Source organism: Oncorhynchus mykiss, chromosome 16 (genome assembly GCF_013265735.2).
Source record: "Oncorhynchus mykiss isolate Arlee chromosome 16, USDA_OmykA_1.1, whole genome shotgun sequence".
In the NCBI taxonomy this organism is placed as follows: Eukaryota; Metazoa; Chordata; class Actinopteri; order Salmoniformes; family Salmonidae; genus Oncorhynchus; species Oncorhynchus mykiss.
The window spans coordinates 70,746,834-70,773,834 of NC_048580.1; the positions used below are offsets into that span (position 1 = coordinate 70,746,834).

Below are 27,001 nucleotides of genomic sequence, written 5' to 3' on the forward strand. Positions count from 1 at the left end.
GTCTTGAACTTGTATGGAGAAGTTAGTCTTTCTCTAGCGAGACAAACAAGAGAGACAACAGAACTACAGAGCCAGAGGGCTTTCACACTGAAACAGTCAACCTCACTGTGTAATGCATGAGGGGTTGGAAGGAGAATAAACAACAAGATGAACGATGAGATCAACTAGCAAGACTAAAATACATCTGCTGTTACTTCACACACACGCATGTATAAACACAGGTGAGAGTACACACACACACACGCTTGCAGTGTTTGAAAAAGTACCCAATTGTAATACTTGTGTAAAAGTATAGATACCTTTTAATAGAAAGTTACTCAAGTAAAAGTGGAAGTCAGCCAGTAAAATACTACTTGAGTAAAAGTGGAAGTCAGCCAGTTAAATACTACTTGAGTAAAAGTGGAAGTCAGCCAGTAAAATACTACTTGAGTAAAAGTGGAAGTCAGCCAGTAAAATACTACTTGAGTAAAAGTGGAAGTCAGCCAGTAAAATACTACTTGAGTAAAAGTGGAAGTCAGCCAGTAAAATACTACTTGAGTAAAAGTGGAAGTCAGCCAGTTAAATACTACTTGAGTAAAAGTGGAAGTCAGCCAGTTAAATACTACTTGAGTAAAAGTGGAAGTCAGCCAGTAAAATACTACTTGAGTAAAAGTGGAAGTCAGCCAGTTAAATACTACTTGAGTAAAAGTGGAAGTCAGCCAGTTAAATACTACTTGAGTAAAAGTGGAAGTCAGCCAGTTAAATACTACTTGAGTAAAAGTGGAAGTCAGCCAGTAAAATACTACTTGAGTAAAAGTGGAAGTCAGCCAGTAAAATACTACTTGAGTAAAAGTGGAAGTCAGCCAGTTAAATACCACTTGAGTAAAAGTGGAAGTCAGCCAGTTAAATACTACTTGAGTAAAAGTGGAAGTCAGCCAGTTAAATACCACTTGAGTAAAAGTGGAAGTCAGCCAGTTAAATACTACTTGAGTAAAAGTGGAAGTCAGCCAGTTAAATACTACTTGAGTATAAGTGGAAGTCAGCCAGTTAAATACTACTTGAGTAAAAGTGGAAGTCAGCCAGTTAAATACCACTTGAGTAAAAGTGGAAGTCAGCTAGTTAAATACTACTTGAGTAAAAGTGAAAGTCAGACAGTTAAATACTACTTGAGTAAAAGTGGAAGTCAGCTAGTTAAATACTACTTGAGTAAAAGTGGAAGTCAGCTAGTTAAATACTACTTGAGTAAAAGTGGAAGTCAGCTAGTTAAATACTACTTGAGTAAAAGTGGAAGTCAGCTAGTTAAATACTACTTGAGTAAAAGTGGAAGTCAGCTAGTTAAAGACTACTTGAGTAAAAGTGAAAGTCAGACAGTTAAATACTACTTGAGTAAAAGTCTAATGTTTTATAACTAGTCAAGTTAGTTAAGAACAATTTCTTATTTACAATGACAGAACAAACTACCTAAGTATGGTTCTCAGAGACTACGATAGACAGCTGCCTCTGATTCAGAACCACACCCGGCCAAACCACAAAGACATCCAAAGCAGAAAATGAACATAGAATGCCCACCCTAGTCACACCCTGGCCTAACCAAAATAGAGAATAAAAGCCTCTCTATGGCCAGGGCGTGACACTGTGGGGATGTTTTTCCATCGGCAGGGAAACTGAATTGAAGGAATGATGGTTGGTGATAAATAAAGGGAAATTCTTGAAGGAAACCTGGTTCAGTCTTCCAGAGATTTGAAACTGGGACGGAGGTTCAACTTCCAGCAGGACAATGACCCTAAGCATACTGCTAAAGCAACATTCGAGTGGTTTAAGGGGAAATATTTAAATGTCTTGGAATGGCCTAGTCAAAGCCCAGAATCAGTTGAGAATTTGTGGTATGACTTAAAGATTGCTGTACACCAGTGGAATCCATCCAACTTGAAGGAGCTGGCCCAGTTTTGCCTTGAAGAATGGGCAAAAATCCCAGTGGATAGATGTGCCAAGCTTATAGAGACATACCCCAAGAGACTTGCAGCTGTAATTGCTGTGAAAGGTGGCTCTACAAAGTATTGACTTTGGGGGGCTGAATTGTGTAAATCAAGGTATACAAACCCACAAAATAAAAATCCATTTTAATTCCAGGTTAGGCAACAAAATAGGAAAAACGCAAAGGGGGCGAATACTTTCGCAAGCCACTGAAGTACTTTCAAGTATTTTCACTTAAGTACTTTACACCACTGCGCGTATGCATAAACATGGGTGAGAGTACACACACACACACACGCTTGCACATACTCACACACAAACTGACACAAGCGCGTAGCTTACACTTGTCAGGAACACACACACATTCACAAATACACACATTTATCAAAGAGCCATCAAGCTGATATGACGTGTATATTGAGAATCCCATTACATACAGCATGAGTAGCAGCAACAGGTGTGGATGAATGCTGCATAATATAGATCAGAACACTCAGAGCTGCTTTGAGACTCTCTGTGTGAACTATTACAGCAGCCAAACCTCAGACCCTGACTGTGATAATACAAGCCTTTTTATAACTAATTATCCTTATCAGTGATTGAACTGCTCTTTATATACTGTAGTCAGCCAGTCAGTCAGACAGCCAGTCAGCAAGCCATTTAGCCAGCCAGTCAGCCAGCCATTTAGCCAGCCATTTAGCCAGCCAGTCAGCCATTTAATCAGCCAGCCAGTCAGCCACTTAGCTAGCCAGTCAGTCAGCCATTTAGCCAGCCAGTCAGCCAGCCAGCCAGCCAGTCAGTCAGCCATTTAGCCAGCCAGTCAGCCATTTAGCCAGCCAGCGAGCCAGCCAGTCAGTCAGCCATTTAGCCAGTCAGCCAGCCAGTCAGCCAGCCAGCCAGTCAGTCAGTCAGTCAGTCAGAAGAGCTTTCTATTCAACTCCAGGTCTCTCTACCACTGATCTTGTAAACTCAGGGAAAAAAAGAAACGTCCATTTTTCAGGACACTGTCTTTCAAAGATAATTCGTAAAAATCCAAATAACTTCACAGATCTTCATTGTAAAGGGTTTAAACACTGATTCCCATGCTTGTTCAATGAAACATAAACAATTAATGAACATGCACCTGTGGAACGGTCGTTAAGAAACTAACAGCTTACAGACGGTAGGCAAATAAGGTCACAGTTATGAAAACTTAGGACACTAAAGAGGCCTTTCTACTGACTCTAAAAAACACCAAAAGAAAGATGCCCAGGGTCCCTGCCTGCTCATCTGTGTGAATGTGCCTTAGGTATGCTGCAAGGAGGCATGAGGACTGCAGATGTGGCTAGGGCAATACATGCAATGTATATACTGTGAGATGCATAACACAGCGCTACAGGGAGACAGGACGGACAGCTGAAAGAATGAGCGTTCCACCGAGGCCTGTACTCTGGAGCGGGATCGATTTGGAGGTGGAGGGTCTGTCATGGTCTGGGCGGTCTGGGGCAGTGTGTCACAGCATCATTGGACTGAGCTTGTTGTCATTGCAGGCAATCTCAACGCTGTGTGTTACAGGGAAGACATACTCCTCCCTCATGTGGTACCCTTCCTGCAGGCTCATCCTGACATGACCCTCCAGCATGACAATGCCACCAGCCATACTGCTCGTTCTGTGCGTGTTTTCCTGCAAGACAGGAATGTCAGTGTTCTGCCATGGCCAGCGAGGAGCCCGGATCTCAATTCCATTGAGCACATCTGGGACCTGTTGGATCGGAGGGTGGTGGCTAGGGCCATTCACCCCAGAAATGTCTGGCAACTTGAAGGTGCCTTGGTGGAAGAGTGGGTAACATCTCACAGCAAGAACTGGCAAATCTGGTGCAGTCCACGAGGAGGAGGTGCACTGCAGTACTTAATGCAGTTGGTGGCCACACCAGATTCTGACTATTACTTTTGATTTTGAACCCCCCCCCCCCCCCCCCCCCCCCCCCTTTCTTCAGGGACACATTATTCCATTTCTGTTAGTCACATGTTGGAACTTGTTCAGTTTATGTCTCAGTTGTTGAATCTTGTTATGTTCACACAAATATTTACACATGTAAAATTTGCTGAAATTGAACGCAGTTGACAGTGAGAGGATGTTTATTTTTTTGCTGAGTTGATGTAATTTCAGATATTTATGATGCCAATTATTCTGTGCTCAGATATTTATGATGACAGTTATTCAGATATTGTCACACCCTGATCTGTTTCACCAGTCATTGTGCTTGTCTCTACCCCCATCCAGGTGTCGCTTATCTTTCCCATCATCCCCAGTGTATTTATACCTGTGTTCTCTGTTTGTCTGTTGCCAGTTAGTTTATGTTTTTCCTGTTTTCTAGTTCTGTTTTCTAGTTTTCCCCCAGTTTTGACCATTCTGCCTGCCATGACCCTGAGCCTGCCTGCCGTTCTGTACCTTTTCACACCACCCTGGATTACTGACCTGAGCCTGCCTGACCTGACCCTGCCTGCTGGTCTTTACCTTTCAGACTCTGCTCTTGATTACTGACCTCTGCCTGCCCTTAACCTGTCATTTTCCTGCCCCCCTGTTTTTGTAATAAACTTTTGTTACTTCGAAACTGTCTGTATCTGGGTCTTCACCTGAGCCTTGACAGATATTTATGATGGCAGTTATTCTGAGTTCAGATATTTAGGATGGCAGTTATTCTGCCAGTTTAGGAGTGTGTGGTGAAACGTCAATGACCAATTAATTGCACTTCTTGGAGAAGAATATATGAGGGCGCTTGATAGTTTGGCATGTTTGGTTAGTTTTTTTTATTTTTATATGATTGATGTTGTACTAAACAGCCATATCAATTTCCTCCAGTTAATAGAAAGTTGTTATTCCTATTTATTCTTAAGTGTGTATGTGTGTGGGTGTGGGTGTGGGTGTGTGGGTGGGTGGGTGTGGGTGTGCGTGTGGGTGTAGGTGTGCGTGTGGGTGGGTGTGGGTGTAGGTGTGTGTATGTGTGTGGGTGTCGGTGTGTGGGTGTGCGTGTGGGTGTGGGTGTGTGTATGTGTGTGGGTGCCGGTGTGTGGGTGGGTGTGGGTGTGCGTGTGTAAGCAGCTCCAAGGGAACAGACATTAAGCAGCATCAAAGCAAAGCCTCTGATCAATCTCTCTCCTCCTTCAGGTCCGATGACATCATATTAATTTCTGATAGCTCTGTGAAAAACACATTAATTGGCGGCCTTGAGAAAACTGCGGGCTGTGTCCTTTAAGTTACAACGAGGAATAGCCAACACAACATGGATGTGATGGCCTCTGTCAGAGAGAGAGAGAGAGGTGTGGATAGAGAGAGAAAAAAGGAGGGAGGGAGATAGAGAGTAAGAGAGATAGAGAGAGAATGTAGGGAGATAGAGAGTGAGAGATAGTGAGAGAAAGGAGGAAGGGAGAGAGGGAGATAGAGAATGAGAGAGAGAGAAAGGAGGGAGATTCAGAGTGAGAGAGCGATAGAGAGAGAAAGGAGGGAGATAGAGAGTGAAAGGTAGCGAGAGAAAGGAGGGAGGGAGATAGAGAGTGAGAGAGAGAAAGGAGGGAGATTCAGAGTGAGAGAGTGATAGAGAGAGAAAGGATGGAAGGAGATAGAGAATGAGAAATAATGAGAGAAAGGAGGGAGATAGAGAGTGAGAGCGATAGAGAAAGAAAGGAGGGAGATAAAGACCAAGGGAGATAGAGAGAGAAAATAGGGAGATAGAGAGTGAGAGAGATAGAAAAAGAAAGGAGGGAGAAAGAGAGCAAGGGAGATAGAGAGAGAAAGGAGGGAGATAGAGAGCAAGAGAGAGAAAGGATGGAGATAGAGAGCAAGGGAGATAGAGAGAGAAAGGAGGGAGATGGAGAGCAAGAGAGAGAAAGGAGAGAGATAGAGAGCAAGGGAGATAGAGAGAGAAAGGAGGGAGATAGAGTACAAAACTGCTCCAGTAGCACCAATCACCAGACTTCACATTAGCAGTAGAACCATTGTATCAGATTTGAGTGTCATCTTCAGATGGACTCAAAGAGACACGAAGAAACATGTTAACAGGCTTTGTTTGATAATCTGTTTATGTTCCACTTCCCTGAACTCTTAATGGAAATTGACGACTGAAACCATTACAGGAACAGTCGAATTAGGGTACAGTAGCCCATACTTTTACAATGAACCTGGTCAAATGTTATCGGCTTGACGTCTCTATTGTCCTTCCAAGAACCCCACCCCGATCCAATCCACAACATTATCGTGCGGCACAGTGGTCGTCACTGGTTGGGGGAAAGACTCGGCTACATGTAGGCTATTCAAACTCTACATTTCACTGCAGGCACCAAAGCATTGATCAAAGGAACTTCTACCCCCGCGCCAACAATCTCGATATCAACTGTGGCACGAGACCGTTTTATTCACAGGATGGAAACATTGCGCAGCGAGAGCTTGGGGAAGAGGATTTAAGCACCCACCCCAAGTAGTCCCTACCCTTTTAACATAATATTAGGAAAATCGATTCAAAGTTAGACATGACATTTCCACATTAACCACAACACAGAAAGCAGGTTTATATAGCCAACCGCTGTCCCCCTTGCGCATCAGAAAAGCAAACTAGAGGCTTCTTGATGAAATGTCAGACCGTTACAATACTCATTGAATAACCCATCTAACTGTAATTGGCAATGAATTGCATCATTACAATGAAATATAGCCTATCAACTCTCCTGAACGCGGAACTGCAGTGCCCTGCCCCGTATTTTCCTAAGCGCAATGGACCTATCCAAAGTCTGTGAGAGAGACAGAGTAATCAGCTGGCTCAGTGAGCTTACCTGCATGACACTGTGATCTCCACCTTGGTTGCCGGGATTTTTCCCGCAATGGGATCGAAGTCACACACCGCAGCCATGCTATCCAGCTTGTCCATTACGTCTCCCTCCATGCGCGCGGGAGACCCGGGACAACTCCCCTGTTCACTCAGCCTGACCGGGTGCAAGTCTATCACTCTCGAGCGTTTCACCAATTCTCACGCGGTCCCTAAGCCAGGCGCGAGTCCGCAGCGACCTTTCCACTGAGAACAAGAGGGACCAACCTTCAGTGGATGAGCAGATGAGAACAGGAGATCCGAAGTTCAGCCAAATCTGTGAAGTGCTCTCCATTCGATATATACACCACTATACAGAAAGCTCGTATCTAATGGAAACGCAAAGTAACTGTTTGGTCAATTGATTTATAATGGTGCAGTTCAAACCAAGTCACAGTGTGCTCTTCTCTCTCTGTCTTCAGGCAGAGTAAGTGATATCTACTGGCGAGCGTTTGAAAAAGTAAAATCTCACAACGAACAACTCCACCCATTTCTGCATTCTTTCACATAGGCTACTGCCTGAACGCAAGTGCGACTGGCTGACTGACAAACTAACTGAATGACTGAGTAACTGACTGACTGCCACATAGTGCGGAATCACTGTATTGATTAAGGACAAGGATCATTATATCGCTCCAAATTATTTATCGTGGCTATTAACATCAACAGCTAACTATCGGGCACAAATTAATGGATTAGCCCTTTAATAATTAGACCATCTTTTAGTATGTGTAGACTAAAAGTCACTTTTTATAGCCGATAGCCTACTTTTCTACCCAAGAATTTTAAACGGAAGTGAACAAAGATATGATCTATTTCCCTAAATAGGGAAATCAATTAGTCCAAGTCCGATTTGGCTAATGCTAAGATTAACACATTGATGCAGAACAGTGATTGAATGCATTATTGAACGTGCTGTGCATATTTCCTACAAGGTACATAGCCTCTTAATCAATGTTAAATCAATCCTGCCCTGCCTTTCTGAAGTCTTCGACAGATCACCGACCATTTCTTCTCGCTATGCAATCTGGTTTCGGAGATTGTCCTGGGTGCACCTCAGCCACGCTCAAAAATCAAATCAAATCAAATGTATTTATATAGCCCTTCGTACATCAGCTGATATCTCAAATTGCTGTACAGAAACCCAGCCTAAAACCCCAAACAGCAAGCAATGCAGGTTTTGAAGCACGTTGGCTAGGAAAAACTCCCTAGAAAGGCCAAAACCTAGGAAGAAACCTAGAGAGGAACCAGGCTATGAGGGGTAGCCAGTCATCTTCTGGCTGTGCCGGGTGGAGATTATAACAGAACATGGCCAAGATGTTCAAATGTTCATAAATGACCAGCATGGTCAAATAATAGGTCCGGGACAGGTAGCACGTCCAGTGAACAGGTCAGGGTTCCATAGCCACAGGCAGAAAAGTTTAAACTGGAGCAGCAGCATGGCCAGGTGGACTGGGGACAGCAAGGAGTCATCATGCCGGGTAGTCCTGAGGCATGGTCCTAAGGCTCAGGTCCTCCGACATTGGATAAGACAGGAGAAGTACTCCAGATATAACAAACTGATCCTAGCCCCCCGACACATAAACTACTGCAGCACAAATACTGGAGGCTGAGACAGGAGGGGTCAGGAGACACTGTGGCCTCATCCGATGATACCCCCGGACAGAGCCAAACAGGAAGGATATAACCCCACCCACTTTGCCAAAGCACAGCCCCCACACCACTAGAGGGATATCTTCAACCACCAATTTACCATCCTGAGACAAGGCCGAGTATAGCCCACAAAAATCTCCGCCACGGCACAACCCAAGAGGGGAAGCCAACCAAGACAGGAAGATCACATCAGTGACTCAACCCACTCAAGTGACGCACAAATAAGCCAGTGACTCAGCCCCTGTAATAGGGTTAGAGGCAGAGAATCACAGTGGAAAGAAAGAGGGAAACCGGCCAGGCAGAGACAGCAAGGGCGGTTTGTTGCTCCAGAGCCTTTCCATTCACCTTCACACTCCTGGGCCAGACTACACTCAATCATATGACCCACTGAAGAGATGAGTCTTCAGTAAAGACTTAAAGGTTGAGACCAAGTTTTTCGTCTCTCACATGGGTAGGCAGACCATTCCATAAAAAAGGAGCTCTAAAGGAGAAAGCCCTGCCTCCAGCTGTTTGCTTAGAAATTCTAGGGACAATTAGGAGGCCTGCGTCTTGTGACCGTAGCGTACGTGTAGGGATGTACGGCAGGACCAAATCAGAGAGATAGGTAGGAGCAAGCCCATGTAATGCTTTGCAGGTTAGCAGTAAAACCTTGAAATCAGCCCTTGCCTTGACAGGAAGCCAGTGTAGGGAGGCTAGCACTAGAGTAATGTGATTATTTTTTTTGGTTCTAGTCAGGATTCTAGCAGCCGTATTTAGCACTAACTGGAGTTTATTTAGTGCTTTATCCGGGTAGCCGGAAAGTAGAGCATTGCAGTAGTCTAACCTAGAAGTAGCAAAAGCATTTTTCTGCATCATCACATTTTTCTGCATAATTTTTGGACAGAAAGTTACTGATTTTTGCAATGTTACTTAGATGAAAAAAAAGCTGTCCTTGAAATAGTCTTGATATGTTCTTCAAAAGAGATATCAGGGACCAGAGTAACGCCGGGGTCCTTCACAGTTTTATTTGAGACGACTGTACAACCATTAAGATGAATTGTCAGATTCAACAGAAGATCTCTTTGTTTCTTGGGACCTAGAACAAGCATCTCTGTTTTGTCCGAGTTTAAAAGTATAAAGTTTGCAGCCATCCACTTCCTTATGTCTGAAACACAGGCTTCTAGTGAGGGAAATTTTAGGGCTTCACCATGTTTCATTGAAATGTACAGCTGTGTGTCATCCACATAGCAGTGAAAGTTAACATTGTGTTTTTGAATGACATCCCCAAGAGGTAAAATATATAGTGAAAGCAATAGTGGTCCTAAAACGGAACCTTGAGGAACACCGATTCACAGAGACAAACTGATATCTTTCCGACAGATTAGATCTGTCAATTTGGGTTTCCAATCTCTCCAAAAGAATGTTGTGATCGATGGTATCAAAAGCAGCACTAAGGTCTAGGAGCACGAGGACAGATGCAGAGCCTCGGTCTGATGTCATTAAAAGCTAATTTACCACCTTCACAAGTGCAGTCTCAGTGCTATGATGGGGTCTAAAACGAGACTGAAGCATTTCGTATACATTGTTTGTCTTCAGGAAGGCAGGGACTTGCTGCGCAACAGCCCTTTCTATTTCTAAATTTTTTGAGAGAAATGGAAGATTCGATATAGGCCGATAGTTTTTTATATTTTCTGGGTCAAGGTTTGGCTTTTTCAAGAGAGGCTTATTACTACCACTTTTAGTGAGTTTGGTACACATCCGGTGAATAGACAGCCGTTTATTATGTTATTATTCTCCTATTACATAGGAGGGCCAAGCACAGGAAGCAGCTCTTTCAGTAGTTTAGTTGGAATAGGGTCCAGTATGCAGCTTGAAGGTTTAGAGGCCATGATTATTTTCATCATTGTGTCAGGAGATATAGTACTAAAACACTTGAGTGTCTCTCTTGATCCTAGGTCCTGGCAGAGTTGTGCAGCAGACTCAGGACAACTGAGCTTTGAAGGAATATGCAGATTTAAAGAGGAGTCCGTAATTTGCTTTCTAATAATCATGATCTTTTCCTCAAAGAAGTTCATTAATTTATTACTGCTGAAGTGAAAGCCATCCTCACTTGGGGAATGCTGCTTTTTAGTTAGCTTTGCGACAGTATCAAAAAGGAATTTCGAACTGTTCTTATTTTCCTCAATTAAGTTTAAAAAATAGGATGATCGAGCAGCAGTAAGGGCTCTTCGATACTGCACGGTACTGTCTTTCCAAGCTAGTCGGAAGACTTCCAGTTTGGTGTGGTGCCATTTCCGTTCCAATTTTCTGGAAGCTTGCTTCAGAGCTCGGGTATTTTCTGTATACCAGGGAGCTAGTTTCTTATGAGAAATGTTTTTATTTTTTAGGGGTGCAACTGCATTTAGGGTATTGCACACGGTTAAATTGAGTTCCTCAGTTAGGTGGTTAACTGATTTTTGTCCACTGACGTCCTTGGGTAGGCAGAGGGAGTCTGGAAGAGCATCAAGCAATCTTTGTGTTGTCTGTGAATTTATAGCACGACTTTTGATGCTCCTTGGTTGGGGTCTGAGCAGATTATTTGTTGCAATTGCAAACGTAATAAAATGGTGGTCCGATAGTCCAGGATTATGAGGAAAAACATTAAGATCGACAACATTTATTCCATGGGACAAAACTAGGTCCAGAGTATGACTGTGACAGTGAGTAGGTCCAGAGACATGTTGGACAAAACCCACTGAGTTGATGATGGCTCCGAAAGTCTTTTGGAGTGGTTCTGTGGACTTTTCCATGTGAATATTAAAGTCACCAAAAATTAGAATATTATCTGCCATGACAACAAGGTCCGATAGGAATTCAGGGAACTCAATGAGGAACGCTGTATATGGCCCAGGAGGCCTGTAAAAAGTAGCTATAAAAAGTGATTGAGTAGGCTGCATAGATTTCATGACTAGAAGCTCAAAAGACGAAAACTTCATTTTTTTTTGTAAATTGAAATTTGCTATCGTAAATGTTAGCAACACCTCCGCCTTTGCCGGATGCACGGGGGATATGGTCACTTGTGTAACCAAGAGGTGAGGCCTCGTTTAACACAGTAAATTCATCAGGCTTAAGCCATGTTTCAGTCAGGCCAATCACATCAAGATTATGATCAGTGATTAGTTAATTGACTATAATTGTCTTTGAAGTAAGGGATCTAACATTAAGTAGCCCTATTTTGAGATGTGAGGTATTACGATCTCTTTCAATAATGGCAGGACTGGAGGAGGTCTTTATCCTAGTGAGATTGTGAGAAGGCGAACACCGCCATGTTTAGTTTTGCCCACCCCAGGTCGAGACACAGACACTCAATGGGGATAGCTGAGCTGACTACACTGACTGTGTTAGTGGCAGACTCCACTAAGCTGGCAGGCTGGCTAACAGCCTGCTGCCTGGCCTAAACCCTATTTCATTGTGGAGCTAGAGGAGTTAGAGCCCTGTCTATGTTGGTAGATAAGATAAGAGCACCCCTCCAGCTAGGTTGGAGTCCGTCACTCCTCAGCAGGCCAGTGTTGGTCCTGTTTGTGGGTGAGTCCAAGAAAGAGGGCCAATTATCTACAAATTGGGAGGGGCAGAAAACAGTTTTCAACCAGCGATTGAGTTGTGAGACTGCTGTAGAGCTCATCGCTCCCCCTAACTGGGAGGGGGCCAGAGACAATTACTCGATGCCGACACATCTTTCTAGCTGATTTACATGCTGAAGGTCCTTACACGCTCAAGGTCCTAAACGATATCATAACCGCCATCGATAAAAGACAGTACTGTGCAGCCGTCTTCATCGACCTGGCAAAGGCTTTCAACTCTGTCAATCACCGCATTCTTATCGGCAGACTCAATAGCCTTGGTTTCTCAAAAGACTGCCTCGCCTGGTTCACCAACTACTTCTCAGATAGAGTTCAGGGTGTCAAATAGGAGGGCCTGTTGTCCGGAACTCTGGCCTTCTCTATGGGGGTACCACAGGGTTCAATTCTCTGGCCGACTCTTTTCTCTGTATATATCAATGATGTCGCTCTTGCCGCTGGTGATTCTCTGATCCACCTCTATGCAGACGACACCATTCTGTAAACATCTGACCCTTCTTTGGACACTGTGTTAACTAACCTCCAAACGAGCTTGAATGCCATACATCGCTCCTTGCGTGGCCTCCAACTGCTCTTAAATGCAAGTAAAACTAAATACATGCTCTTCAACCGTTCGCTGCCTGCACCCGCCCGCCCGACTAGCATCACTGCTCTGGAAGGTTCTGACTTAGAATATGTGGACACCTACAAATACCTAGGTGTCTGGTTAGACTGTAATCTCCAATCCAAAAATAAATCTAGAATTGGCTTCCTATTTCACAACAAATCCTCCTTCACTCATGCTGCCAAACATACCCTCGTAAAACTGAATATGCTACCGATCCTTGACTTTGGCGATGTCATTTACAAAATAGCCTCCAACACTCTACTCGGCAAACTGGATGTAGTCTATCAAAGTGCCATCCGTTTTGTCACCAAAGCCCCATATACTACCCACCACTGTGACCTGTATACTCTCGTTGGCTGATCCTCGCTACATATCCGTCGCCAAACCCACTGGTTCTAGGTCATCTATAAGTCTTTGCTAGGTAAAGCCCAGCCTTATCTGAGCTCACTGGTCACCATAGCAACACCCACCCGTAGCATGCGCTCCAGCTGGTATATTTCACTGGTGATCCCCAAAGCCAACACCTCCTTTGGCCGCATTTCCTTCCAGTTCTCTGCTGCCAATGACTGGAATGAATTGCAAAAGTCACTGAAGCTAGAGAATTATATCTTCCTCACTAACTATATGCATCGGCTATCAGAGCAGCTTACCGATCACTGCACCTATACACAACCCATCTGTAAATTGCCCACCCAACTACCTCATCCCCATATTGTTATTTTTTTTGCTCTTTTGCACATAACCTAAAGCTACATAACCTTGATATAGCTTTTCCTCAATAATGAGACTGCTAACTATGTATGTAGCCTAACCTTTCCCATTTGTTGGTGAATTAGCTAATGTATTAGTGTGTGTATATATTAAGTGTGCGTGTGTGTATTACACAGGAGGGTGGTGGAACCTTAATTGGGGAGGACGGAATTGTGGTGATCGCTGGAGCGGAATCAGTGGTTTCCATGTGTTTCATGCCATTCCATTTCCTCTGTTCCAGACATTATTATGAGCCGTACTCCCATCACCAGCCTCCTGTGTTGTATTACATGTGTGTTCGTGGGTGAGTTTGTGTGTGTGTGTGTGTGTGTGTGTGTGTGTGTTCGTGGGTGAGTTTGTGTGTGTGTGTGTGTGTGTGTGTGTGTGTGTCCATCAGTCATGACCTTCAGACAAGTAGCAGTCTCCAGGGAGTGGAGGCGATCAAGCAGGGAGAGATTGTTTCCGATCTCACAGGAGAGAGAAAAGTGAAGAGAGGAGAGAGAGGCCTCTCCCTCTGCCTCATTAAGGCACAAAGCCCCCCTAGGAAATGATCCTGCTCAAAAACTGTATCATCTGGAGACATAGCCACACACATAAAGGTATACATTAAAGTACGCCTATGGATGGAAGCATTAATGCAGTAAACACACACACACAACTCTGACGTCCACAGGCTATCTAACCATCAGGCCCAGGCCTCAGTGGGTGGTAGGCAGGGTAAGGTTGGTCAGCAGCCCCCCCCCCCCCCCCACACACACACACACACACTGAATCAACTATAATAGAACCCTCCCTTAGTTCCCACCCCATGCAAGGCTCTCGTCTCTCCCTCCCCCCTCTCTTTCCCCTCTTTCCTCTCTTTCTCCTCTCTCTCTTCTCTCCCTTCCACCTCTCTACTCTCTGTCTTCTCTCCCTCCCCCTTCTTGTTCTCCTCTCTCTCTCTCTTCTCTCCCTCCCCCTCTCCTTTCTCTTCTCTCCCTCCCCCCTCTCTCTTCCCCTCTCTCCCCTATCTCCTCTCTTTCTCCTCTCTTTTCTCTCCCTCCCCGCTCTCTCTTTCCCCTCTCTCCACTCTCTCCTCTCTTTCTCCTCTTTCTCCCCTCCCCCTCTCTCTTTCCCTCCTCTCCTCTCTCCTCCCCTCCCCACTCCTCTCAACTCTCCCATCCCCTCTCTCTCCCCTCTCTCTCCCCTCTCAGCCCCCACAGCTCAGCTTTGACCAGCTAGTAATTACAGGTAACACACACAGGCACGGCAGGGTGTGTGTGTATGTGCATGTGTGTGTGCATGTGTGAGAACATACACTCCGGATTCTGACAAGGCCCCATGCTGAGGGTGAGGGAGAGGATGCAGTCTCTGTGTTTCTCTGACTGATTGACTGACTGACTCACCAGCTGATTGACTGGCTGAATGACTGACTGAATGACTGACTGACTAACCAACTGATTGACTGGCTGACTGACTGACTGAATGACTGACTGACTAACCAACTGATTGACTGGCTGACTGACTGAATGATTGAATGACTGATTGACTGGCTGAATGACTGATTGATTGACTGACTGGCTGACTGATTCACTGACTGACTAACCAACTGATTGACTGGCTGACTGACTGACTGATTCACTGACTGACTAACCAACTGATTGACTGGCTGACTGACTGAATGACTGACTGACTAACCAACTGATTGACTGGCTGACTGACTGAATGATTGAATGACTGATTGACTGGCTGACTGACCGAATGACTGATTGACTGAATGACTAACCAACTGATTGACTGGCTGACTGACTGAATGACTGATTGACTGGCTGACTGACCGAATGATTGAATGACTAATTGACTGACTGACTAACCAACTGATTGACTGGCTGACTGACTGACTGACAGATTGACTGACTGACTGAATGACTGATTGACTGAGTGAATAACCAACTGATTGACTGGCTGGCTGACTGAATGACCGACTGACTGACTAAGCAACTGATTGACTGGCTTGCTGACTGAATGATTGAATGACTGATTGACTGACTGACTAACTAATTGATTGACCCGCTGACTGACTGAATGACTGATTGACTGAATGACTGATTGACTGACTGATTGCCTGGATGACTGACTTATTGACTGACTGACTGATTGATTGAGACACTTGTCTCACTCCGCTGATGGCGCAGTAGAAATGGAAAGGTAATTTCTGATAAGATGACATATTACAGAGTTTACCTTGAACGCAGTCTCCACTACCACGGGAACATTGCCTTTAAATTTCACTCACGCTGTAACACTAAACTTCTACGATACGGATTGAACAGAGCCCTAAAGCTACCTGTCACCATGAACCCCATACACGCGGAATGATGCAACGCTGCAAACAGACAGAACTAATACAACCGAAGGAATTATTTTACAGCTCAATGGGCAGCAGACACCTTATCCCAGCCATTGACTAAACCTGAAGAGAGGTGCATCGACAGTGATGGAGACAAAGACATTCTGCCGTTGGCCATTCTGCAACTCTTCTGTTCAGAAACTAACAACTGGTAACCAATGTTCTTTTCAATTTCATGAAATAAAGAGTGGTCCTGTGTTGTGTGAACTAGAAACTTCTTTGTCATTCTCTCTCTCTCTCTCTCTCTCTCTCTCTCTCTCTCTCTCTTTTGTATCTCTGGGGTTTTTGTATCCCTCCAGCATGGTGCTGTAGTCTGTAGTCTCACAGGTCTATTGTAAGTATTGGTGAACGGGGAGTCTAGTATCACAGGACCTAGACTAATTTAGTTTCTTAATAATCTTCTTATGTCAATACAGACAGACAGGCTGTTGAGCAGACAGACCGACAGACATGCAGGTAGGCAGACAGACAGACAGTGAGACAGACAGAGAGACAGTGTGACAGACAGGCAGGCAGACAGTGGAACAGACACTGACTGACTGACTGATTAACTGAGACACAGTAAGTTGTCTCTCTCCAAGCAGGCAGGCAGACAATGAGACAGGCAGACAGGCAGACGGACGGACGGACAGACGGACACCGAAGCCCTGCTGCAAGCTCAACATACCTCAACCAATCATGGTGCTCCATGACTAGCAGCAGCAATAGACAGTATAGACTAATAATCTTCATTCCTCTTCCAGATGACATCAGGAAGTGATAGGAAACGATAGGCCATGACCAGATGGTCTGCCACACAGGCTGAGCAGCCGGCAGAAACACCAGGGAGCCTTAGAGGTCTGACCTTATCAGTGTCTCTCAGAGAGGAATGCCATCTATCGGTTATGTTGATTGAGCAGTGGAATGTCTGGGGATTTTTCCAGTAGACTGTGCCGCTGACTGTCACATGCTGTCTATCACGCTGTTTGTCTCTCTACCTCTCTCTCCTTCTTTTTCTCTGTGTTTACATGCTGCTTTACTCATCTCATATGTACAGTACCAGTCAAAAGTTTGGACAAAGCTTCTCATTCAAGGGTTTTTCTTAATTAAAAAAATAAATAAATCCACATTGTAGAATAGTAGTGAAGACATCAAACCATGAAACAACACATATGGAATCATGTAGTAACTGAAAAAAGTGTTAAATTAAACAAATCAAAAAATATATTTTACTTTTGAGATTCTTCAAAGTAGCCACACTTTGCCTTGATGACAGCTTTGCACACTCTTGGCATTCTCTCAACCAGCTTCATGAGGTAGTCACCTGGAAATCATTTCATTTAACAGGTGTGCCTTGTTAAAATGAATTTGTGGCATTTCTTTACTTCTTAATGCTTTTGAGACAATCAGTTGTGTTGTGACAAGGTAGGGGTGGGATACAGATGATAGCCCTATTTGGTAAAAGACCAAGTCCATATTATGGCAAGAACAGCTAAAATAAGCAAAGAGAAACGACAGTCCCATCATTACTTTAAGACTTGAAGGTCAGTCAATCCGGAAAATTTCAGTAGCAAAAAACATCAAGCTCTATGATGAAACTGGCTCTCATGAGGACCGCCACAGGAAAGGAAGACTCAGAGCTACCTCAAGCTGAAGGAGAAATCCCCCTCATGCCGAAAGAGAAACCCTCCTCATGCTGAAAGAAACTCCCCCTCATGCTGAAAGAGAAACCCTCCTCATGCTGAAAGAAACTCCCCCTCATGCTGAAAGAGAAACCCTCCTCATGCTGAAAGAAACCCCCACTCAAGCTGAAAGAGAAACCCTCCTCATGCTGAAAGAAACTCCCCCTCATGCTGAAAGAGAAACCCTCCTCATGCTGAAAGAGAAACCCCCCCTCATGCAGAAAGAAACTCCCCCTCATGCTGAAAGAGAAACCCTCCTCATGCTGAAAGAGAAACCCTCCTCATGCTGAAAGAAACCCCCCCTCAAGCTGAAAGAGAAACCCTCATCATGCTGAAAGAGAAACCCTCCGCATGCTGAAAGAGAAACCCCCCTCATGCTGAAAGAGAAACCCCCCTCATGCTGAAAGAGAAACCCTCCTCATGCTGAAAGAGAAACCCTCCTCATGCTGAAAGAGAAACCCTCCTCATGCTGAAAGAGAAACCCTCCTCATGCTGAAAGAGAAACCCCCCCTCATGCTGAAAGAAACTCCCCCTCATGCTGAAAGAGAAACCCTCCTCATGCTGAAAGAGAAACCCCCCTCATGCTGAAAGAGAAACCCCCCCTCATGCTGAAAGAAACTCCCCCTCATGCTGAAAGAGAAACCCTCCTCATGCTGAAAGAGAAACCCTCCTCATGCTGAAAGAGAAACCCCCCTCATGCTGAAAGAGAAACCCTCCTCATGCTGAAAGAAACCCCCCCTCAAGCTGAAAGAGAAACCCCCTCATGCTGAAAGAGAAACTCCCCTCATGCTGAAAGAAACCCCCCCTCATGCTGAAAGAGAAACGCCCCTCAAGCTGAAAGAGAAAAACAGAGCTTTTATGAAATCTCCATCATGCATAACAATCATCACAAACTTCCATAATATCAAATAAAAGTTTGATGATTGGTTATGATTTTCAGGAAATAGTAAAACCGGTATAAATCATCATGATATAATGGCCCAGTTTAATACAAGAAAAACAATACCTGGAGGCATTTCTCATATCCTGTGACAGAGCTGGGGGCTAGACAGATGTGACAGCACAGAGGGTGTGTCCCAAACAGCACCCTATTCCTTATGTAGTGCATTACTTTTGACGACTACCCTACCGGACGTGGTCAAAAGTAGTGCATTAAATAAGGAATAGGGTACCATTTGGAACGCAAAGGGAGGTGTCAGTTCTGGAATGACAGCCTCTTTACCTCTGAGTTCTAAAGATTCTCAAGGTTCAGCGAGCGACCATTAGCCAATAGCCACTCATTGTACAGACAGGTGCAATGTTCAGGGAACTCTGACTTTCAGCCAAACTTCACAGGAGCTGCAGCCTTCACAGCCAGTCCAAATTTGCTTCCTGGCCCACATCCTTCAATGTTTGCAGATCTGATGGGTCTGGATAGGTATGAGGAGATTGCTAACACTTTACACATCTACAATCTACAAGGATTAAGACAAAGGGGAAAACGTATAGGCTACTGTTTTAATCTGTTCATCCTCTATGTCAGGGGAGCTGACAACCTAAGAGTAGTCATTAGCTAGGGGCTCGATTCAAAGCCGTATCGGAGAAGTTCCGTGCTATAGTGTGATTTCAATCTAAAGGTAATTACATACGCAGCATTACCGCGAATGCAGTCTCTGCTAACATGGGAACATTACCTTGAAATTTAGGATAATATAAGGTGTGACTTCAGCGATACGGATTGAATCGAATCCTACATCTAGGAAAAGCACAAACCTACAGTCAGCATATAGGGTAGAGAAAACACAAAACAACAGACCTTGAAAGGAAAGCAAACTAGAGCTGCTGTCTCGATCCAGAAATCATAAAGAGAAATGATTGGGCTGAAATGAGAAGGCATTTTCTGTTACCTCATTGTTCAGTTTCCCCCCCCCCCCCCCCCCCCTTCTCTCTCTTTCGCTCTCCTTATCTCTGCCCCTCTCTCTTTCTCTCTCCCTGCCCCCCCCTTCTCTCTCTCTCTCCTTATCTCTGCCCCTCTCTCTTTCTCTCTCCCTGTCCCCCCCCCTTCTCTCTCTCTCTCCTTATCTCTGCCCCTCTCTCTTTCTCTCTCCCTGTCCCCCCCCTTCTCTCTCTCTCTCCTTATCTCTGCCCCTCTCTCTTTCTCTCTCCCTGTCCCCCCCCTCTCTCTTTCTCTCCTTATCTCTGCCCCTCTCTCTTTCTCTCTCCCTGTCCCCCCCCTCCACTCTCTCAAAACCTCCCTCCCTCCCTCTCCCTGTTCTCCCCCTCTCTCTCTCTCCCTTCTTCCCTGTACCTGTCCCCCCCTCTCTCTCTCTATCCTTATCTCTGCCCCTCTCTCTTTCTCTCTCCCTGTCCCCCCCCCTCCCCCTCTCTCAAAACCTCCCCCCCCTCCCCCTCCCTCTCCCTGTTCCCCCCTCTCTCTCTCCCTTCTTCCCTGTACCTGTCCCTCCCCCCTCTCTCTCTCTCTCACTCCCTCCCCCTCCCCCTGCCCCCCTCACTCTCTCAAAACCTCCCTCCCTGTACCTGTCCCCCCCCCCCCCCCTCTCTCTCTCACACCTTATTATTCAGACCTACAGCCTTTCAGCCCATATAGGATCCCAGAAGGACCACTAGTATGCTTGTGTTCCAAATGGAACACAATTCCCTGTATGGTGCACTACTGTTGACCAGAGACCTATGGGTCCAAGTCAAAAAATTAGTGCACTATCAAGGGAATAGGGTTTCATTTGGGATGAACACTATATTTCTGTCACCTGGTTCAACCATCTTCACTGTAGCCTAGAGGGCACGTTACGGGTACATCTTATAACACTGCACCAGGCAAGCTCAATCAAGAGCAGAAAACAAACCCTTTCTGAACCCAGGTGTGAACAGAATGTGAGGCTGGAGACAGAGCATCAAGGAAAAGAGGAAGTCACTATAAGCCTTTTCCTTCTCCTTGTCCACTCTTGTCTGTCTAGTGATTACGAAGAGGAGCTCATTGAATATGTATATGATGAGAGAGAGAGAGAGAGAGAGAGCAGAGCACAGCACATCCATGGCAGGATCTGGGTCAGGTTGATGAGCCCTCCTTGTTTGGTGAAGCAGGATGTTAGTGTGTGTGTGTGTGTGTGTGTGTGTGTGTGTGTGTGTGTGTGTGTGTGTGTGTGTGTGTGTGTGTGTGTGTGTGTGTGTGTGTGTGTGTGTGTGTGTGTGTGTGTGTCACAAGACCTCTATATTCCTCGTGAGAAGACGTGCTGATCTGAGATCAGAGCCCACAACCTTTCTTTCTAGACTGGCGTACCATGTCTTTATTATTCATAGACCATCCATTCCAGCTGAAAAGAGCAGATAACCACTCTTCTTCGAGGACCACAATGTCTATTTCGTGTTTTCATTGTCTGTGACGTAGAATTTATGAATTCAAATTCATTGATTGGTTAGACTTTCTACTTATTGTTAGCTGAAACCATTTTGACCTCTTCTCATTCTTGAAGCGCGCTGTCTCTCTCTCTCTCTCTCTCTCTCTCTCTCTCTCTCTCGCTCTCCTTCTGCTCTCTCGCTCTCCTGCTGCTCTCTCGCTCTCCTGCTGCTCTCTCTCGCTCTCCTGCTCTCCTTCTGCTCTCTCGCTCTTGCTCTCCTTCTGCTCTCCTGTTCTCTCTTGCTCTCCTTCTGCTCTCTCTCTCTCTCTCTCCTGCTCTCCTTCTGCTCTCTCGCTTTCCTGCTCTCCTGCTCTCTCTCTCGCACTCCTTCTGCTCTCTCGCTCTCCTTCTGCTCTCTCTCTCGCTCTCCTGCTCTCCATCTGCTCTCTCGCTCTCTCTCTCTCCTGCTCTCCTTCTGCTATCTCGCTCTCCTTCTGCTCTCTCGCTCTCCTGCTCTCCTTCTGCTCTCTCGCTCTCGCTCTCCTTCTGCTCTCCTGTTCTCTCTCGCTCTCCTGTTCTCTCTCTCTCTTGCTCTCCTTCTGCTCTCTCTCTCGCTATCTCGCTCTCCTTCTGCTCTCTCGCTCTCCTGTTCTCTCTCTCTCTCTTGCTCTCCTTCTGCTCTCGCTCTCCTTCTGCTCTCTCTCTCGCTATCTCGCTCTCCTTCTGCTCTCTCGCTCTTCTTCTGCTCTCTCTGCTCTCTTCTTCTGCTCTCGCTCTCTCTCTCTCTCTCTCTCTCTCTCACACACACACAATGTTGTTGTAGCTGGGTATAGTATAATATATACTATAACTTCTGTGATTGCAGTGTCTGTTGAAACACTTTGACATATCAAATTGCAATCACTGTTAATATCACTGAAGATTGGTCCTATTCCCCTTTGATTGGTTCCCCTCTGAATAAATCCATCTCAGTCTGATAAGAAATGTTTCTCATGACCAAGTGACTAATGGTAACCAATGATTGGAGACTCCCAATGGAGACTTTGTTGTCTTCCGATCTCAGGAACAGCCACAGATTATTATATCTCTATGGAGACAACCCATTCACAGAGTGATCAACAGTAGTGATATAGTTTGTGTTTGAGATTGACTACATTGCAGTCGCACTGCACAGAATCACCAATCACCATCCATTTCATATTAAAAGTTGTTGCGTTTAGTCTAGGACCTTAATCTGTGTCCAGGAAACAGACACATTTTTGCGAATCTGAGCAGACACTAAAATAAATCTTTATCACTATGCTTAGTAAGTCCAGACCAGCTCCTTAAAGTACAGTCACACGAGGGAAATTCTGAGACTCAGACAGTAAACAATTTTTCTTAAAACGTTTTCTAACCGCCTAACTTTGACATATGCATCATTTTCATAGAAAATGGAGAAAACGGGGCCATTGAAGGATGAATGAAAAGGACCCCTATTTTCAAAAACCTCGCCCGTATCTTCAGAAGGTCATCTGGTTCCTCCCACACAGCAGAAAGTCAAAATGTCAGACAGACACTACAAACAAACACACAAACCTCAGAAACATTTATATAATAAGAGATGAATGTTCTCCTCCACAGAATCAACAATATTTATATATGTGTGTATACATATATATGCAGTGCCTTCAGAAAGTATTCACACCCCTTTAACTTTGTTGTTGTGTCACAAAATTGATGCACAAATTGATTTTAATGTCATTGTTTTGTCAAAACTCAAAAGACTCTAATGTGAAACTGGAAGAAAAATTGTACCATTTGTAAAAATAAAAAAATAAAAAATAAATAAATAAGAATATATATATTTTTATTTTTTATTTTTTATTTCACCTTTATTTAACCAGGTAGGCTAGTTGAGAACAAGTTCTCATTTGCAACTGTGACCTGGCCAAGATAAAGCATAGCAGTGTGAACAGACAACACAGAGTTACACATGGAGTAAACAATTAACAATTAATATATATATATATTCTCTTTGGACACTCCTACTCATTCCAAGGTTTTTCTTTATTATTACTATGTTCTACATTGCTGAATAATAGTGAAGACATCAACACCATGAAATAACACATACGGAATCATGTAGTAACCAAAAAAGTGTCTAATATATTTTATATTCTTCAAAGTAGCCACACTTTGTCTTGATGACAGCTTTGCACACTCTTGGCATTCTCTCAATCAGCAGTTGTGTAAACTACTGTAGCAAAATACTTTTGACTAGAGCCCGTAGTTTTAACCAGAGCCCGTAGTTTTAACCAGAGCCCATAGTTTTAACCAGAGCCCATAGTTTTAACCAGAGCCCATAGTTTTAACCAGAGCCCATAGTTTAAACCAGAGCCCATAGTTTTAACCAGAGCCCATAGTTTTAACCAGAGCCCATAGTTTTAACCAGAGCCCATAGTTTGAACCGGAGCCCATAGTTTTAACCAGAGCCCATAGTTTTAACCAGAGCCCATAGTTTTAACCAGAGCCCATAGTTTTAACCAGAGCCCATAGTTTGAACCGGAGCCCATAGTTTTAACCAGAGCCCCTAGTTTTAACCAGAGCCCATAGTTTTAACCAGAGCCCATAGTTTAAACCAGAGCCCATAGTTTTAACCAGAGCCTTATGGTCTCTGTTCAGAATTAGTGCCTACAACACCTAGTGCCTCCAACACCTAGTGCCTCCAACACCTTGTGCCTCCAACACCTAGTGCCTCCAACACCTAGTGCCTCCAACACCTAGTGCCTCCAACACCTTGTGCCTCCAACACATAGTGCCTCCAACACCTAGTGCCTCCAACACTTAGTGCCTCCAACACTTAGTGCCTCCAACACCTAGTGCCTCCAACACCTAGTGCCTCCAACACCTAGTGCCTCCAACACATACCATAAGCATCCCTCTGAATCATAATCAACATCCACATCTTAGGCACCCAGGGAACAGTGGGTTAACTGCCTTGCTGAGGGGCAGAACGATTTTTACCTTGTCAGCTCGGGGATTCGATCCAGCAAACTTTCGGTTAATGGCCAAACGCTCTAACCCCTAGGTTACCTGCCACCCCTAATAATTTTACCTCAGGATGCTAACCAAACCAATTTAGTGTGTGTTGTGTACTCTGTGTGTGTGTGTGTGTGTGTGTGTGTGTGTGTGTGTGTGTGTGTGTGTGTGTGTGTGTGTGTGTGTGTGTGTGTGTGTGTGTGTGTGTGTGTGTGTGTGTGTGTGTGTGTGTTTGTTTGTGTGTGTGTGTGTGTGTGTGTGTGTGTGTGTGTGTGTGTGTGTGTGTGTGCGTGTATGTGTGATGTGATGTGATGAACCCATCAGTAGTGTCTTCTCTAGTGGGCAGCTTACTCTGACTAATGTAGCTAGCACATATAGAGGTGTCGTTAACGTTAGTCTTTAACCCCTTTATAGCTTTCTGTTAACCTCTCCACCACAATTAGTCAATTTCCATAGTAACGACAACTCCAGCCAGCACTTTAAATTCTCCCTGCGATCAGGAGGTGAAATGGAGTGGGGGAGGAGAGGAGAGGATACAGAAAGGGAGGGATGGAGAGTCAGAGAGAGAGTCAGAGAGAGAGACAGAGGGAGAGACAGAGAGAGAGAGAGGGAGAGACAGAGACAGAGAGAGAGAGAGAGAGAGAGAGAGACAGAGACAGAGACAGAGAGAGAGACAGAGAGAGAGACAGAGAGAGAGACAGTGAGAGAGAGTCAGAGAGAGAGACAGAGAGAGAGGGGTGTAGGTAAGTTGGAGATGAGAGGATAAGGCAGGAGGATGGAGAGGGAGAGAGAGAGAGGAAGAGAACTAGCGAGAGAAAGAAAGAGAGAACGGAAGAGAAGAGGGAAAAAGAGAGAGAAAGAGAGAGAGGGATGCACCTCTACAATGCGACAGTCCCAACCTGCCAGGACTCTGAAAGACATCATACTCAACTGCAGCCCCAGCACCTCAAACAGGAGCAAACGAGCAATGAACACTCCACCCAGATCTGCACGACTCCCTCCCAGACCAGCAACACTCCCTACCAGACCTGCAAGACTCCCACCCAGACCTGCAAGACTCCCACCCAGAACTGCAAGACTCCCTCCCAGACCTACAAAACTCCCTCCCAGACCTGCAAGACTCCCGCCCAGACCAGCAAGACTCCCTCCCAAACCAGCAAGACTCCCTCTCAGACCAGCAAGACTCCCTCCCAGACCAGCAAGACTCCCTCCCAGACCAGCAAGACTCCCTCTCAGACCTGCGAGACTCCCTTCCAGACCTGCAAGACTCCCGCCCAGACCAGCAAGACTCCCTCCCAGATCAGCAAGACTCCCTCCCAGACCAGCAAGACTCCCTCCCAGACCAGCAAGACTCCCTCTCAGACCTGCGAGACTCCATCCCAGACCTGCGAGACTCACTCCCAGACCTGTTAGACTCCCTACCAGACCTGCAAAACTCCTGCCCAGACCTGCAAGACTCCCTCGCAAACCTGTGAGACCTCCCCCCCAGACCTGGGTTACAGGTTACAGAGAGCTGCAAGACTCTCTGTAGAGTCCCATCTGAAGTCCCTTCCAGGTTACAGAGAGCTGGTAGTCCCTTCCACCAAACTACCAGGTGTGAAACAGGGAAGAGACACAGAGGGTATGCTAATTTGGTATAGAGCAGACCTAACTCACTCTATTAAATTAGTCAAAACAGGCACATTTTACATCTGGCAAGAAATTAATAAGGAAATAATCTCAACAGAGAAACATTTCCTCATGTGTGCTACCTATATCCCCCCTAATAGAATCCCCATACTTTAACAATGACAGTTTCTTCATCCTAGAGGGTGAGATTTAAAAATAAATACCAGGCCCAGGGACACTCTTCAACCTGAAACTCTCAGCACACAGGGGGACAAACACCTAACTGGAGGTGACAGCATTTCCTCCCCAATTTTCCCCCCTAGACACAACTTTGACAAAACAACCAACAAAAATGGGTCACAACTCTTGCAGCTCTGTCGCACGCTGGGTCTGTACTAGTCAATGGTAGATTTAAAGGGACTCCTACTGTAGGTACACCTACAGCTCATCCCTTGGCAGTTGAACTGTAGAGTACTTTATCACCGAGCTCAAACCAGTCTTTCAGAGCGTTCACAGTCAGTCTACTTATACCCTATCGGATCACAGAAAAATCACAGTCTACCTGAACAGAGCAATACTCAATCATGAGACATCAATGCCAAACAAACAGCATACTATTAAGACATGATATAGATGGAAGGAAAGTAGTGTAGAAACCTACCAAAAAACTATTGGCCAACAAAAAAATACAAACCCTTTCAGACAACTTCCTGGACAAAATGTTTCACTGTAATAGTGAAGGTGAAAACTTGGGAGTAGAAAATCTCAACAGTATATTTCACCGTTCAGCTTCCCTATCAAATAAAAAAGAAACCTAAGAACAATTAACAGCAATGACAAATGGTTTAAAGAAAAATGCAAAACCCCAAGAAATAAGAAACCTATGAGAAATGAGAAACCTTATCCATGCAAAAACCTGAATGTACACCTTCATAACGGTGGAACACTAAAACAGTACAGAAATAAACTACGGAAACATTTTTAAAAAGCACGTCAGAAATGAGCTAAACGTAATGGAATAATTCATAGAATCGAACCACTTCTTGAAAATGTTAAACACACTAAACAAACAGCAACACAAAGAGGTATCTATCAAAATGAAGATGGATGGATAAACCACTTCTCCAACCTTTTTTGCCCTATAACAAAGAACAAATGGCAAATAAAGATGTACAGTTGAAGTCGGAAGTTTACATACACTTAGGTTGGAATCATTAAAACTCATTTTTCAACCACTCCACAAATTTCTTGCTAACAAACTATAGTTTGGCAAGTCGGTTAGGACATCTACTTTGTGCATGACACAAGTTATTATTCCAACAATTAATTACAGACAAATTATTTCACTTATAGTTCACTGTATCACAATTCCAGTGCGCCAGAAGTTTACATACACTAAGTTGACTGTGACTTTAAACAGCTGGGAAAATTCCAGAAACTTATGTCATGGCTTTAGAAGCTTCTGATAGGCTAATTGACATCCTTTGAGTCAATTGGAGGTGTACCTGTGGATGTATTTCAAGGCCTACCTTCAAACTCAGTGCCTCTTTGCTTGACATCATGGGAAAACCAAAAAAATCAGCCAAGACC

The 27,001-nt window shown here is 44.7% G+C and overlaps 2 protein-coding genes across 3 annotated transcripts in view; one reads left to right on the forward strand and one right to left on the reverse strand.

Annotated features, from left to right (window-relative positions):
• Positions 1 to 7,329, reverse strand: part of LOC110492786 (copine-5) — a 212,613-nt gene extending 205,284 nt beyond the window's left edge. For both annotated transcript variants that reach the window (XM_036947698.1, XM_036947697.1), the window contains exon 1: positions 6,760 to 7,329. In XM_036947698.1, coding sequence (XP_036803593.1) covers positions 6,760 to 6,869 — 110 coding nt within the window. In that variant the 5' untranslated portion in view covers positions 6,870 to 7,329. The remainder of the gene's footprint in view (positions 1 to 6,759) is intronic.
• A 17,344-nt stretch (positions 7,330 to 24,673) lies between these two features.
• LOC118939465 (putative uncharacterized protein DDB_G0290521) lies at positions 24,674 to 25,216 on the forward strand. The gene has a single exon (XM_036945797.1). The coding sequence runs from the start codon at positions 24,674 to 24,676 to the stop codon at positions 25,214 to 25,216; it is 543 nt and encodes a 180-aa protein (XP_036801692.1).
• The last annotated feature ends 1,785 nt before the right edge of the window (positions 25,217 to 27,001 follow it).